A 16,422-nucleotide genomic window follows, 5' to 3' on the forward strand; every position below is an offset into this window, starting at 1 on the left:
CATACCTGTGTGAGCATACATACCTGACTTTCCCAGGGCCCCTTGTTTAAGTCACTGTCTGTGTGGTCATGGGTGCTCACACAGATGGGTGACTCTACAGGAGCAGATGTCCAGAAGAAAGGAGCCAACAAGACAGAGTTCCGCTACCCCTCCTATGTTCAGCACATTATGGGGTGAGTGATGGAGGTTCTGTTTTGGAGTGTCTAGTACCTTTTCTGATCCTCTCCAGACTTAGGACCTGGCCATTCCAACTGAAAGGGCCTCCAACACAGATCACCACGGGGCTGTGTGCTGTGGAAGTAACCAAACAGTGGTCACAGCATTTTCACATAACACACAAGTGCAGAGGGGGCTTCGTCAGGGCCTCAGTGAGAAGACAGGGAACTGAGGGACCTGACAGCCATGGTCACTCCCTGTGCACACCACCCTGCCATGTATCCACTCATTTTCCTAAGTTATATGGCCAGGAAGCCAGGACGATGATTCAATCCTGAAGCCCAAGACCCCCCGTGGCTTGAAGGTCTTGCACCATCTGGTTGTTCAAGGCAGGTCTGAGAAGGGCCAGCAGCCCAAGAGACATAGGGAAGTAAGGGACCCAGTAGACCAATCAAGGAGGGTGGACTTTTAGACTCACAGGCCTGTATGCACAGAGGGAGCCAGAGAAGAATGTAAGACCTCTCAGGATGGAGTCCAGAGAAGCAGAAGTTGTCTTCTGAGCTATACTACTGTGGGTGGAAGCAGAACCAGGGGTGGGCTAGGACACTGGGATTTCCTCAGAGAAGCAGGAAAGAGATAGCGGGGATGTACTCAGCCGTGCTTGACCAGTATGGAGTTAGTATGGCCCGAGGTTATAGCATCCCTCTGCCCCACTTCAACTGCCACAGAAGCTGAGTCACCATGGAAGGCCAGGCCGGGTCAACACATTCACCCACTTTTCTCAACTATTTACTTTAGATGATTGATCTTTGTGTAGTCATTCTAAGAGCAGTTCGAGAAAACGTCTGTCTGTCTTTGTTCCATTTCCCATCTCCAGTCGCTGGAGAAGTGAAGTGGTACAGTTAAGAGATGGGAGCAGAGTCCAAGGAGGAGGCAGAGGAGCAAGGATGTCCTCATTGCTAAGACTTATTCCTTAAAGCCAACTGTTTCGAGTTCATTCTGTTTGCTGCCCAGCTCCCTTAGGCATGCCTACATGCCGCTCCCTAGCTCGGCAAGAAGGTGCAGGCAGCCCAGGAGGTTGTGGCTAAGGAGACATTTGTCCTTGCAGGGACATATTCTCCCAGGGCTTTGGGCCCTTCCGCTGGGTATGCACATCAGGGGACCCCCAGGACCTGGCTGTCACTGATCATCTGGCCACATCTGTGCTGGAGAAAGCCATTGCCGACGGAGGTGATACTTCTGGGTGGATGGTACTCAAGAGTGGTTGGTCTCCCAAATTCCCTGCTTCTGTAGGACAACTGGTGGCTAGTGTCATGTTCTGCATGAATCTCAGGACCACAGGTTACTGCACAAGGGGACCTCAAGCACTTTCAGACTTCTCTCAAAGATGTTCAGAGCATGAAGGCCATCATGTATCGGGCTCTGCCCCTCCCCCCAGCCCTGTGCTCACCTCTGCCTCTGCCTCTGCCTCTGCTGGTTGCAAGGCACAAGGAACTTTAAGTCAGTCATCTGTCTGTCACTGTGACAAACACCTGAGTGAGACAACCTCCTTCTTAAATTGGGGAGCTTTCCTTTTGGTTCTTGGCTTCAAAGGTTTCAACGGTGGTCAGATGATTCCATTATTTTGGAATGAACACCCTTGTGAGACAAAGGGAAAAATAACCCCAACATCTCCTCTAAGGCTACATCCCCAATGATCTCACTTCCTCCCTTTTCTTAAAGGTCCCATCATCCTCTAATGGTGCCACATGCTGGCAACTGGGCCCACAATCCCTGGGGTTCGCCAGATATTGATAACTTGCTGACCTCTCTGACCCAGCTGCTCTCCTGCAGGCCCTGGGCTCCATGCATGGGGGAGGGAAGCACTTGAGCAATGGCCTTGTTTGATGCATTTCAGGAGCACTTCTCATTCACTTCAGCTGCCTTTTGTGAGCATGTCACGCCCATGCCAGGGCCTGTTGTCATCCACCTAATGCTCAACTTCTCTGAGCACTGGACCCCTGAGCTCATCTTGATCATAGATGCAGAGGTTTTGCTCTGCCTCCTGGCTAGGTGTCTGTGGTCTTCCTGTGTCTGCATGTCTCTGCTGCTTCCTTGAAGCATATTGTCCTTTCTAAGGTACTTGACATTGTCGGTCAAGTGCAAAGAGGAGGCCAGACCAAGCTAAAGGAAGTATCTGGGGTTTTATATTGGGAAATCTGGCCCATTGCCTTCCTAGCTTCTCTAGCTCAGAACAGCTGCCTGGGCCTAAGCAGACGCAACTGGGTATCAGCTGGGTGTCTCCCACCCAGTGCTCCACCAAGAAGCCGGGTGCTATCACACCTCCAAATGTGACGGCTAAGAATCCCCAGCACAGCCAGCATCCAGCTACAATGTGACCTGCCCTTGCTGAGCAGAAACACTCCAGGAGCTACTGCCAGGCAGAGAAGAAAGATGCGGAGGACCTCCAAGGCACAGAGCACAGCACAGGACCATAGAGAAGCAAACAGGGATGAGTTCAAGTGCACCTTCACCCCAAATATAGTTTTCAAAGCGGGAGTTTATTTAAGTAAGATATCGATGTTCTCTATGCTCACCTCTCACATCACCAGTCTGTTCTCATGAGCTGCTCAGACCTGTTGTCGCCATGGCCACCCTCCTCCTCTTGCCTCCTTCTGGAGTAGGCCTATTCCCACTTCCGGGGCTTTGTGCTGGATGTTCCCTCTGGAATTCTGTTCCCACAGAGCTTCTCAGCATTGAGAACTCTAAACTTCCCTTTCTTAGGGAACCTTTATCCCCTAATGCATCAATCACCCCAGTAACCAGCTTCCCCCTAAAGCATCACCCCAGTAACTAGCTCCTCACACTCTTCTTCACAGCCAACTGGCATTCTTGTCCCTGTGCCTGGCTCAGTGGCTGGTACACAATTGGTGCTCAATAGCTGTTCTTTGAGGGAATGAATGCATGAGCAATGGGCTGCACAGGCCCATACGTTAGTTTGTGTTATCACTGCACTGGTTCCCAGATGCAGAATGGCTAGTGTAGGAGGAATTACCCAAGGTCTCCAGGTGCCTGTGGCAAACATCCAGCAGAAAAGAGAGCTGGGAACCCTGAGCAGCAGCTTCCAAGGCCTAAGATATCACTCCCCTTTCTCCCTGCAGTGAAGGCATCCGTTAAGCTACAGTATATGGATAACATCCGCTGGATCCGGGAGGCTGCCAAGCACCGGCTGGTAAGAGCTTGGCTTGGGGGAAGATGGGTACTGCAGAAGCATGAAGGAGGCTGAGCTGTCAAGAAACTGCCCAGAAACAGGATACAGTCACAGCACCCATCCTGAATGCCCTGAGAAGGTACAGGCCCTGCATCAATGTTACTGCTGACAGCAGCAGCATGGCAGCCACCTATTCAGGAAAGAGCCTGTAAAAGGCTGTCTGGATAGCAACATGGAGAAACTGGAAACCTTAGACAATGTTGATTGGAGTGTAAAGCAATGGAATCTAGTCATTCCATGCTGGCTGTAGACCCTGACAGGATTGGAACCTATTTAGGGTGCTATAGATACTGAAACTAAAATGCCAAGGCAATCCAAAGGGCTCTGGGCAGACAAATGGATCAACAAAATGTCTTTCCACACAAAGCAACCTGTAAAGGCATTCTGCCAGTCACTGACACCAGGGTAAAACTGAAGGATATGATGTTAAGAGAAATAAACCAGTCACAGAAGGACAGACCCTTGCAAGATGCCACCCACATGCAGCCCCTAGAGTAGGCAAGCCATAAGCAGGGAAGTGGCAGGGTATGTCCCAGGGCTAGGGAGAGTGGGCGGAGTCAGTGTTTCATGAGGACAGAGTTTTGGCTTGGGAGAATGAAAAGGTCCTGGAGCGGGATGATGGGGCCAGCTGCATAGCACTGTGAGGTGGTTCATGCCACTAAGCAGCTTGCTAAACATTATTAAAGCAGTCAAATTTATGTCATATGCATATCTTAGCTAGGGTTCCTATTGTTGTGATAAAACACAGCCTGGAGGCAAGAGATGATGTAGAAGCCATGGAGGGGTGCTGCTTATTGGCTTGCTCATCATAGCTTGCTTAGCCTGCTTTCTCATAGAGCTCAGGACCACCAGCCCAGAGATAGCACCACCCACAATGGATGGGCCCTTCCCCATCAATCACTAAGAAAATGCCCTACTTCTGGATCTTATGAAGGCATTTTCTCAGCTGAAACTTGCCCTTTTCAGATAGTTCTAGCTCGTGTCAAGTTCACACAAAACTAGACAGGACAGTGTATTTTACTGATTTTTTTTTAATGGAGAGGATAAGAAGGGTGGCTTGGGACTCTGAAGCAGCTAACAAGGTCATCCTTCATCCAGTCACTCCACAGTCTCTGGTGTTCCAGCGGGAGGTGAGAGCTCAGGCACCTGAGCTGGTTCTGTGGCACTCCCAAATAAATGCCCTGGGTGAGTGGCTCAACCTCCATCTATGACATGGAGGCAGTGGTGCTGGCTTGCAGTGGGCCTCTGTGGATCCTCCCCTGGCACAGCTCTGTCAGGCCCAAAATTGAGGACGAAAGTGAAGGACATCCCCTGTAGGAGAACGGATGGTTGATCAGAATGGTGTCTAATGACAGAGAACAGTCAGCAGGCCCAGGTTAGAGATGATGGAAGGACTGTGGAAATTAAATGAAGAAGGAACATTTGGTCCACACATGACTTTGCTCACCAGCAGGTCCCTGGCCAGAGGTCTCAGGGCCAGAAGGAAACTGTCCCCATCATGGCCCATCCCATCCTGGGGCTATATTTTGCATGTGTGTCTCCATGAAACCCCCATGTGCCACCCTTGGTCTCTATGACCCAAGTCCAAGCCAGGGAGCCTGGGGCTGGGGACAGAGTAGAGGGAGTGCTGCAGACAGAAAACAGAAGCCATCCAGAGAGGCGGGAGGAGGAGAGGCAGAGCTGGCAGCAGGGATGCCGCTGTCTGGGGCTGCTATAAGGGGTGGGTTCAAAGTCAGCTGCACATGTCACAGGCCAGCAAGCAGAATGTGATGTCCACCTTTGATGGAAGTGAACTTTCCCTTGAAAGCTGGCGATTCTTTTTATCTATGATGTTCTTGATAAACTTGGCAGTTGTGTTCACTCTCCTTCTCAGTGCCTTGACCTGAAGCCACTGGAGGGACAACATTTATTATGGTTCATTGTTTCACAGCCAGGAAGCTATAGAGACAGGAATTCCAGGCAGCTGGCCACACTGTATCCACTACCAGAAGGCAGAGGAAGATCGCTCAGCTTGCTTCCTGCTTTTTGTAGTCAAGAAGATGGTGCTGCTCACCTTAGAAGTCTTCCTTCTTCAGTTAGCCTTTCCTAAACTCCTCCAAGCGTGCTACCTATGTGTTTCCACGGTCATTATAAATTCAGTCAGAGCCGGGCGATGGTGGCGCACGCCTTTAATCTCAGCACTCGGGAGGCAGAAACAGGCGGATCTCTGTGAGTTCGAGACCAGCCTGGTCTACAGAGCTAGTTCCAGGACAGGCTCCAAAGCCACAGAGAAACCCTGTCTCGAAAAAACAAAACAAAACAAAAAATAAATAAATAAATAAATTCAGTCAGATTCACAATAAAGATTAACCACCACAAGCCATTTTATACCAGTTCTTCCTTATTTCCCCCAAGAAATCTGAACACCTCAGGGCATGGATTCACACTTGCAGCTTAAAACAAACAAACAAACAAAAACCCTGAAGTCCTCTGTGGTAGCTAAAGCCATTTGCATTTGCTAGACCCCGTGAGGTTACTGACCCCACTGCCTGGGCTAACTCTGAACTCAGTAAGACTTTAGTGTCCATGTCGCCTATCCTTGCCACCTTTTGCAGTTTTGGCCAGATCCCCAGGGAGGAGGGGAAAACAAGCAGCACTTTCTTTAGAGACACTGTGGTTTTACAGCCAGACACTACCAACATTTGGGGAGGAGGCATTTTTTTAAATTGCAGCCAGACATATATAAATATGCATAAATCTTATGATCCTCAAACCTTTTTCAGGGTACAGTTCTAATGTGTGAAGCCCATTCAGGGATGTCCTGCTGCCCTTGCCATCCATTTCCAGAGCTTTCTCATCTTTCACCTGAAACTCTGTTTCTAGTAAACACTAACCTCCCTCCCCAGCCCTAGGAAGTCCCCTTAAGAGCGGACAGGGCAGTACTTGTCTATCCCAATAGGCAGGTTCCAGCTGGCATGTCTCAAGGGCTTTCTGTGCAGTTTGAGCAAGAATCTTCTGTCTTCCCAAGACTACAATGTTACAGTTTTCCCTCTATATCTGAAGTGGGGGGTTGGTTTCCAGATGCTGATGGATACCACAACCCACTCAGATCCTTGGTACACGCCACCTTGTGTTGGCCCAGAACCTACACAGGCCCTCCACATGCCTTACTTCTGGATGAATTTTTAGACCTAAAAGCAATGCAACATTAAATATTGAGTCACTTAGGAAATATCCACAAGAAAAAAGCTCATGCACATTCAATATAAGTGGGATGTTTTTTCCTAAATATTCTTTTTTTTCTTTCATATGTTTATGTGTGCCATGCATGTGTGTGTATGCGTGTTTACATTATGGGAACATGTGTGTGCTGATTCATGTGCATGTATGTCTGTGTTTGAAGCCAGAGGCTGACACTGAGTGTCGTCCTTGACTACTCTCCACTTATTTACTGAGGCAGGGACTCTTGCTGAAACTAGAACTTTCTGTCTAGCTAGCTAGGCTTCTCCAGGGATTCCATCTCAGCCTATGGAGTACTGAGATTACAGGTGGACTGCCCAGCTTTTCCTGGGTGCTGGGGATCTGAACTCTGGTCTTTATGCCTTCATTTAAAAAAAAAAACACATTTTATGCACTGTAGTATCTCCCCTAACACTTTTCCTGAACTTTTTAAAATATGAGATCTTACTGTGCAGCCCTGGCTGTCCTGGAACTCACTCTATAGCCCAGACTAACCGCAAACTCACAGAAATTGACTTGCTTCTGCTTCCTGAGTGCTGGGATGAAAGGCATGTGCCATCAGACCCAGACTTCCTGAACATTCTTGATGGGCAGCTGGTTGAATCTGCAGGGGCAGACTCTCTAATCCAGGCTCTCTTCCATCACATGGATAGACCACCTTTTGCCTGTCCGTGCTTCAGCTACCATACACCTGTGTTGTCTCCACCGCTTGCTCTTGTGAATGATGCCGCCATACTCACGGCTATGCAAATACCTACACCCTGGGGGGGGGGGGGTCTGGACTAATCTCTATTTGGTCCACACACCAAAATTACCTGCCACCACTGCAAGCAGCATCTTGGTTGAGAGCCATGGAGCTAAGAAATGACTCACTTTCGTCTCTGGAAGCTCACTGGCATTCCCTCACAGAGGCGCAGCACAAGTGCATGAGATCCAAGTGCCAACCTGTAGGGAGGTTACCCATCTGTCTGAGTCTGTTTCCTCATCCCTGTGATCAAGCTTGTGACAAGAATGCAGTATCTTCTTGGGAACTCAGCTGTGGACTGTGGGGTCAGTACTCTCAGTAAGTCAGGCTTGATCAAGTCTCACATTGGTGGTCCTGATGTGAAAGAGGCTCAAAGGGGCAGGGTCCACAATAGGAATCCTGCATGGTACGCATGGAGTCAGCCTTCAGAAATGGACCATAAGGAAAAGGACATAGAAGAGAATGAGGTGGCCCCGACCTCAAGAAATGTCAATGTGTGGGCGTGCATTGCCCACCAATGTGGTATATAATGGGCTTGATGAGAGAGGTGCGCAACGGTCCCATACTTTAGAGTTTCCATGCATTTCAGGGTCCTCTGAGCTCTCCCTAGAAAGGCCAGCCAGGTAACAGGACTATAGTATCACTCACATTTTCCCATACCGCTAGCTGGGATGCTTGCTTTTGGCTGGGGCGGGGGAGGGCTTTCTCATTCTCTCCTCTGCAGGTGGTGGGCTCCCAGGCGAGGATCCTGTACTCAGACCAGAAAGGACGTGTGGCCATTGCTGTGGCCATCAACCAGGCCATCGCCAGTGGGAAGATCAAGGTGAGTGAGATAGCCTGTGGTGCTTCAAGGAGGCTTCACAGACACCTTTTCATCCAGGCTCTGCTTGGGGGCTTCTCATCTCGGACCTCCTACTCACACTCAAGTCTGTCCTCCCAACCTCTTCAACCTTCTGAGAAAGCTGCTTCCACCAGCACCCTGACCTAGGAGCAGGGAGCTTTCACCCTCCCCTGGCTGAGCTGGTTCCCTGAAGGCCTTGGACTTGGTGGAGCAGATAAGCAGAGGGGCCTAGATAAGAGCTACCCTGGGAACCAGTTCCTGCTTGAGAGGCAAGGGGGAGGGAAGGAGAGCACGGAGGGCCTAACATCCCCCCAGAACCCCAACGCTAATCATATGTCATCGTGGCTCGGGAGCTAGAGACAAAGAGTGAGCAGGCTTGTTCAAACACAAGCCCCGACAGTGTTTCTTTTGCTGTGACCTGGGCAAGTCAGGCTACTCTGACCCAGAGTTTCTCTATTCTGTAGGAAGAATAGCGTGCTGATAGCCCCCACGTAAGTGTGAGGATCAAGTGAGTCACAGTCCACAAACATAGTTCCGTACATCTTCTCTGAATGTCCTTGTTCAAACCGTGACAAATGTCCCCAGGTTTGCTTACTTTCCTCTCTCCTCTGGGGACCCAGAACCCTGAGCTCGTGCACTGAACGAAGTCCTTTGCTCCTTTCCTTCTTGTTTTGGGGATTGTGTCCTGTTCCTGGCGGCATTGCTCTGTCAGAAGTGCTGGAGGGTCACTCAGAGGTGAAGGTGAACTAAAGAAAGGCTGAGGTGTGGAAGGCCGTCCCTGCAGATGGCTCAGGGTCAGAGCCCAGAGTGGCACCACAGCAAGAACAACACCCTGAGCTCTTTGGGATGCTTCCCAGAAGTCCACTGGAGGGGATGCTGCTGAGAAGCCCCTGCTCACACCCAAGCTAGCACTCTCCCACTTTTGTTCACTGGACAAGGTTTGATAGTTCTACTGTGCTGGTGCATTTTGGGGGACACAGCAGAGGGTATGATGGGCAAAGTTCCAGCTTGGAGCTGCTGTAATAAAGAGAGATGATACCTAGCTGCAGGTATGAGCTAGGGGATGCTTACCTAACTGCAGGTATGAGCTAGGAGTTGTTTACAGGTGTATTGAGGCATGGGAAAACATGAACTAGGTGGTAAGTTGAAGATCCATGGTTGGTCAGGACAGGCCTTCCTGAAGTTCTGGCATTCAGCTGAACCCTGAATGACCAGAGGCGCCGGAAAACAATTCCACGGCAGAGATAAAGTCATAGGCACAGCATGGCCTGCTCACGGAAGGCAAGGGCAGCTGGGGGGTTCTGAGTTTCATGATGTCCTCGAGCCTCCTCATCATATTTGGTGAGCCTCTAAATTTCCAAGAACCACTGTCAATGGTTGGGAAGGCTAGCTGCATCTCTGAAGTAGATCAGTGCTATCAGGAGCAGACATATCTCACTGTCATAAAAAGCCTTATATAATTACAACATCTTAAATGACATGTTCTGTATGTCTCTGAAATGTTTGAAGGTCACCTATCTATCTAAAATATATCTGTTTGACTTTGAAAAACATACCTAACACGACTACAAGTTTGATTGGTTTTTTTTTTTTTGGTAAGGATACAAGTTTGATTGTTATAGATAACTAACTACTAACCTACATTTCTTAACTATCCTAAATAGTTTGTAATAATTTTCAAGAGCTAGAACTTTACATTTTAAAATGAGCTGCATAGGTACAAGATATTATACAAAAGTAAAAACATATTTACAGTATGTTATAACAAAAATAACCTTAAATTTATATCAATATATAAAAATCCATACCAAGGTAAAATATTAGTAGTTGCTTTTTAGTTTAAAAGTAGATGTAATAATCTACCCTTTAATCCTATCATTTCTAAGACTGGGTCTATTTTCAAGGGGAAAGGTGTCTGGAGTGGCCCTACTCTCATCCTCTGCCTAGTGCCAACAAGCCTGGTAGACACTACTGATGATATGCCCTTCCCCGTCCCCTACAGGCCCCAGTGGTCCTGAGCCGTGACCACCATGATGTGAGTGGGACTGACAGCCCCTTCAGGGAGACTTCAAATATTTATGACGGTTCTGCCTTCTGTGCAGGTGAGGAAAATGAAAGCATCATTGTCCCTTAGCATTAGCCAGCCGAGGAGATGCGCATCCTTAGTCCCAGCACCTCTGGCAGCTGAGCGGCACAGGGAGCTTGAGCTTAAGAATTAGAAGCAGTAGCTTCTGATTAGTAGCTGGGTGGTGCTGGTGCACGCCTTTAATCCTAGCACTTGGGAGGCAGAGGCAGAGGCAGGCGGATCTTTGTGAATCTGAGGCCACCATGGTCTACGGAGTGAGTTCCAGGACAGGTTCCAAAGGCACACAGAGAAATCTGTCTCTAAAAAGCAATAATAATAATAACAATAAGAATAATAGTATTAGAAGCGACCTGGGTAACATAGAGAGATTTCATCTCAAAAGGAGGAATTAGATTTCCTGTCTTCTAGATAACAGGCTGTATGCTCTTTTCCTTCCTCCTCCTCCTCTTCCTCACCCAGCACCAGGGAGAGCCTAGGTTCCCTGATCTCTGTGAGAACTTAGGGTGGAGGGAGGGGAAAGTGGATAAAGAGCTACAAGAGGAAGCTGCAGTCTTATGCCTGTGTCTCCAGGGTGGCAAAGTGGCAACAGTCACTGACCTCCTCGCACCTGTCCTCAGCATGCTAGATGCTTAGAAGGCAATCAGCTGGCCCCTTGCTTCCCTTGGGTGCCTGGCTCCATAGTTGGCTGGGTACATGGCTGCCATGTAATGCTGGGCTTGTCCCTGGTGCAGCAAAGCAGCTGAGGAGATAAGAGGTGCTAGCTAATTACCTGTAGCCCATGGGGAAGCATTGGCACCACAGCCAAAACAACAAAGGAAGCCAGAGGTTCTTCATTGGGAAACTCATACAGGTTCATATAGAAAGACACCTCACAACTAAGCATGCTCAGATGGAGCCCTTGCAGCTTTATACATGGCCCATTCCAAAAGAAAAATGTTGGCTAGGAATACCTCCTGGGTAGAATAGTGTGATAATAAACAAATTTCTCTCTAAGTCATCTAAAAGACTGAGCCATCTGAAGTCATCTAAAACTTCTGGGTTTCTCTGGAGAGTCCTATCTGAAGCAAAAGTACTACTTAGTGGAGGGCTGACAGACAGTACTTAAAGCGGCAGCATACCCACTGTGCAAAGGTGATCTCATGTCAAATACCCGCCCAGCAGCCAACATGGGGCCCTCGCTTCTCTGATGGAGTCAAGAAGCATCATTCATTTGCAATGCCTGCCCTAGGCATGAATGGGCATTTAGTGCAAGACAGATAATAGGTATGACAGGCTCCATCCGTTTCTCTTGCTTCCTATTTCTAGACTCCCCTGTCTCTGTTCCCCATTTGTCCCCTGTCAAGCTGTTCTGCAGTCCCAAGAAGCAGCATGAGTCTGTCTGGCCCCCAGACCACCTAGTGCAAGGAATGATGGATCATGTTTGCCTGTTTCTACAGACATGGCTGTGCAGAACTTCGTGGGAGATGCCTGTCGTGGTGCCACCTGGGTTGCTCTTCACAATGGAGGGGGTGTGGGCTGGTAAGAAGGCGTCAGAGAGCAGGCTGTGGGCTGGTGTGGAGACTGTGGGGACCTCTTGGGACAGAGATAGGTCCAGGGGCCTGAGGTTCTTGGACTTAGATCTCTGGCCACTTGTTCTATTGAGGATTTTATGCAAATGCAGTCCTCATGAGAACTGGGAACCAGAGGGTCAGTATGTTGGGGTGTGGAGGATAGAGGAACAGAGGGAGACTTCTATAAAGTAACTCCAGCAGTTTGGCCCAAACCTGTCATATAGGACACAAAGGCTAGCATGAGCAACAGCTGTGTTTGTTTCTACATTCCAATTCCCACCATAACTATTTGACTTGAAAGAGTGGCTGCCAGGACAGCAGGTTCTAGGCTCCCCGCTCTCCCCAGCTCACAGTTATGTTCACTCAGGTCCCTTTCCAGCCAGCACTAGGGCAGGGTCATTAAGGACTCTGTGATGACCTCCGTGTTAGTCATTGTTCTTGCCTGTAACAAAAGTGATCTCTAGCTTGTACAGTGGAAAGGTTTATCTGATTCACGGCCCATGGTCAGTCGGCCACACTGTTTTAGGCAGCACAGCATGGCAGGAGCCTCTAGGGGTGGGAATAGAGTCATTCATCCATGACAGGGAAAGGAAGAAGAAACTGGGATCCCGTGTGGTCCTGCAAGGGTCCTTCCTCAGTGATCTGAAGACCTCCCATGAAGCCCCACCACTGCCCTCAAGTGAACATTGAAAATCCGGACTGTGGGGTTTCATTCTGATTGGCATTGGCCGTTCCTCTCCTGCCGAGAGTATTAACTCAGGTTCATCAGACACAGACGATGCAGCATCATTTGCTGACCCCTTTCGATCTTCCCTCTCACAGAATCAAAGAAAGGACACAGGCTTTTAACGATGAGGAGACTGGGGCACAGACGACTTGCCTCTGCTGGGGAAGTTTCCTGTCTGGGATCCCCTGAGCAGGCTAAAACTGGAGCCCTGGCTGCTAAGGTCTCGGAGAGGGAGAAGACCTGAGCCGGTATGAGCTGGATCCAGGCCAGCCTTTGTCCTGAAGAGCCAATTTCTCCCATTAACCAGCTCTCCAGAGTATTCAGATGACCCGCTTGGCCTCATGCCCACCAAGGCTGGAATTCCAAGCTGCCGCCCTGTCAGGTGGCTTTAATTAATGGAAAACGTGACCATAGTGCACGTCCTGGCTGGAGAACAGCGCAGACAAGAGCTCCCTGGTTGTGGGGTACATGGGAGGGGACAGCTGTGACTGTGACAGAGGCTGAAATTTGTGCAAAGCCTCACAAGGCAAAAGCAGCAGGCAGGCTAGGGATTTACTAGGGAGGACAAGGGAAGTCCTGGGTTCTAGCACTATTGCGTAAAGGGTTGAGGAAAGGGTTGAGGAAGGCACTCTCAGTTGTTGCTTCTCCAAGGACAAGTCACACCCAGTTCTGTGGCTTTGGTTTCTTCCTCATTTGGCAGGAATCTGTGTGTGAGCTGTTTGTCCTCAGGCTTCTTGACTTGCTTCTTCCCTTCCTGGGCGGTCTCCCATGGACAGGTTCTTCTCTGTGCAGGGTCACCTCCCATAGCTGTGTCAATTGTAGGGCACTCCATGACCTCAGCCTCCTCACGGTCGCTCTTTTGGAGTATCTGCTTAGCCACTGCCTTTGTGCCGTGTGTCCATTGGTCATGCTTAGTGAGAACAAGAGTTGGCTGCAGCTCCCTGTGCTCCCGGATGTGTCATTTGGCCAAGTCACTGATGACAAGGCCATTTGGCCAAGTCACTGAGTGGGAGAGATTGTACCTTCGCAAAGGCTTCTCTGGGCTCTTTCTATAGGAAAGGATTGCAAGAGGGTAGACTTCATATAAGAGATCAGGTAAGTTAACACAGGCAGTCTCAGGGCAGTCAGTGAGTCTGGGTAGCTAGCAGCCCACCTGTGGCATGGCATCTTGTGTGCCAAGTAGCCTTCCTGTGTGCCCATACACTCTTAATAGCCACTTCAGAGGGTCCTGAGAAGCAGCCTCCCTCCCTTCTCAGAGCACTGTCCCAGACTTGGGTGTAGCTCAGTATTGGAGCACTTGTCTAGCATGTACAAAACCCTGGGTACAATGAGAATGATTGCTTCCCATCCCAGTGGACAAACAGGCATTGAGCAGACCGTGATATAAGAAGGTCTTGGAAGTATACATGAAGTAGACCAGACCAGCTCAGAAGCATAACTGGCTGAGAAGCCAGGATGTTGCCACTCTGTTCTGCTGACCACATGGCTCTGTGATGTAGAGGCTAATGGGACAAGGCTCCCCGAAAGCTGATATCTTCTCAGGTCAATGCCTGTAACCTTACATGATGTTTGTACTAAGCAACTCTACACAGGGAGTGAGTCGGGAACCCCTTTGTCTCTTGCAGGGGCGAGGTGATCAATGGTGGATTTGGCCTCGTGCTAGATGGGACCTCACAGGCTGAGCAGAAAGCCAGGATGATGCTCAGCTGGGATGTCTCCAATGGTGTAAGTCCCCCAGAACTCCTCAGCTTCTTGCTCCCGCTTCTTCTCTGTGGCTCCGCCTCCAGGTTGGAAGTCTGGGCTGCAATTCTGGCCCTTCCCCAGTAAGAGCCTTTACTCCCTTTCCAGACTTTCCAGGGCTCCCTTTTTCTTAAGGATTTATTTATTTTTATTTGATTTTTTTGTATATGAATGTGTCTACATATTTGTACACTATGTGTGTGCCTGGTGCCCTCAGAGGTCAGAAAAGGGCATCAGGTCCTATATAAGGAGAGATACTGATGGTTGTGAGCCACCATGTGGGTGCTGGGACCTAGGTCCTGTAGAAGAGCAGCTAGTGCTCTTAACTGCTGAGCCATCTCTTCAGCCCCCAGGGTTCCCTTTGCACCACCCCTTCCCAACTGTTTCCACACTTTCCTTTGGGTCTCCTTGTCTCTGGTCTCGCCCTGAAGTCTAGCTTCTATAAATGCAGCCGGACCCTGGCAGGCTCAGCCCTTCCACCGAAGCACCCCCTATACTGGTGTTGAGGCTTCACTCTTTGGGGACTGGGATGGAACTAAGGGCCTCAGGCATGATGAGCTCTGTCATTTTGCTGTGCCCTGGCCTCATGATCTTCCTCTTAAGGCCCATTGTTGGAAGAGGTTTTTGTCCAGCCCGGTCCCATAATAAACACACAGAAACTATATCATTTGCAATACTGTTTGGCCAATAGCTTAAGTGTCTTTTTAGCTAGATTATATCTTAATTTAACCCATTTCTATTATTTTATACTTTACCACAAGGCTCATCATTTACTGGCAAGGTTCCAGCATGTCTATCTTTGGCAGATGGCTACATGGCTTCTCACTGACTCCCATAACATACATACATACATGTATATACACATATATGTATACACACACACACACACACACACACACACACACACACACATCTTCCAGCCTGGCTATATTCTGTTAAGCTATTGACCGAAAGTAGCTAGCTTCTTTATTAACCAATGGCAATAAAACATATTCACAGCATACATCACCTCCCACATCAGTCATCTTTCCCTGCTTTGTATTGCTGTTCCTTTTTGCTGCCTGGGTGGCCGTTGCCCATGTCAGGCAGGTCCTGTACCCAGGCAGAGGGCACAAAGTTTGGGAGCCAGGATACCATGTGGAGAGCCCAGTGATGTTGATAGAAATGCTTTGTCCTCGGCTTCTGCAGGTGGCTCGGCGTTGCTGGTCTGGGAACCCCAAGGCCTATGAGATCATCTGCCAGACAATGCAGGAGAACAATGGTCTAGTGGTGACACTTCCCCACGAGGTGGCAGATGAACAAGTGCTACAGCAGGCCCTGCGGCCCTGAGAAGAGCTGAGATCCTCTTGATGTCCCTCTTCCCTCTGCCCTCCCCTCTCAGACCACTACCCCCTCCCCTACTACATCCCAGCCTAGTGTTCCTAGTGTCCCACACAGTGAGCGCAGAAGCCTATCAAGGTGGAAGCACTTGTCTTTGACCAGTGGCTTGAGAGCTCTGCGACAGAGGGCGTGTCTCGCTTATGCGAAGGTCCTTACACCTGAGGTAGAGTGGACTCCAGCTTGGATGGGAAGAAACCTCGAATGCTGACTAAGCTGGCCACAGTTTCCCGGGACTCTCTGTGACATTCTCGGAGTGCTGTTCAGTCTCCTGTCCAACACTGTCCCTACAGCGTTCTCCTGGCCATCCGCCCATCCCATCCACACTAGGTCCTTGATGCTGAGTAAGGGGGGACAGGCAGGAAATAAAAAATAAAGTAGAGGCAGGTGTGTGTTTTAAGTTGGGCAAGGGGAGTGGGTAGCGCTGTGTCTGAGCAAGGTGGCCAGGTACTGGGACATGTGGAGAGATGACACTTTCCAGGCCAGCTGTGTGAATCTGAAAAACAGAACCAACCACTTCTTGAGGTTCCTGGGTGTCTGTTTGGGATCTGGAATCCTGCAGGAGTTGCATTGGCTTAATTGGCTTAAAGCTGGAATCTTACACCCTTCTCAGAATGACCAACCAGTTCTACACCAGGCTTGCCTCTGGAGCAGGGGCCCTGGCAAAGAGAATTGGGTAGCTGTGCTTCCTTGGGCCTTCCTCTAGAAGTTACTACTACTTTATAGTGCCT

The 16,422-nt window shown here is 49.5% G+C and overlaps 1 protein-coding gene across 1 annotated transcript in view; it reads left to right on the top strand.

The window, feature by feature from the left end:
* Positions 1-16,077, top strand: part of Uroc1 (urocanate hydratase 1) — a 38,111-nt gene extending 22,034 nt beyond the window's left edge. Inside the window, exons 13-20 of the mRNA XM_005364868.1 lie at positions 101-173; positions 1,265-1,386; positions 3,297-3,367; positions 8,095-8,193; positions 10,214-10,313; positions 11,734-11,815; positions 14,200-14,299; positions 15,503-16,077. Of these exons, the coding sequence (XP_005364925.1) occupies positions 101-173; positions 1,265-1,386; positions 3,297-3,367; positions 8,095-8,193; positions 10,214-10,313; positions 11,734-11,815; positions 14,200-14,299; positions 15,503-15,643 (788 nt within the window). The 3' untranslated portion in view covers positions 15,644-16,077. The remainder of the gene's footprint in view (positions 1-100; positions 174-1,264; positions 1,387-3,296; positions 3,368-8,094; positions 8,194-10,213; positions 10,314-11,733; positions 11,816-14,199; positions 14,300-15,502) is intronic.
* The last annotated feature ends 345 nt before the right edge of the window (positions 16,078-16,422 follow it).

This window comes from Microtus ochrogaster, unplaced genomic scaffold (assembly GCF_000317375.1).
Source record: "Microtus ochrogaster isolate Prairie Vole_2 unplaced genomic scaffold, MicOch1.0 UNK1, whole genome shotgun sequence".
Classification (NCBI taxonomy): Eukaryota; Metazoa; Chordata; class Mammalia; order Rodentia; family Cricetidae; genus Microtus; species Microtus ochrogaster.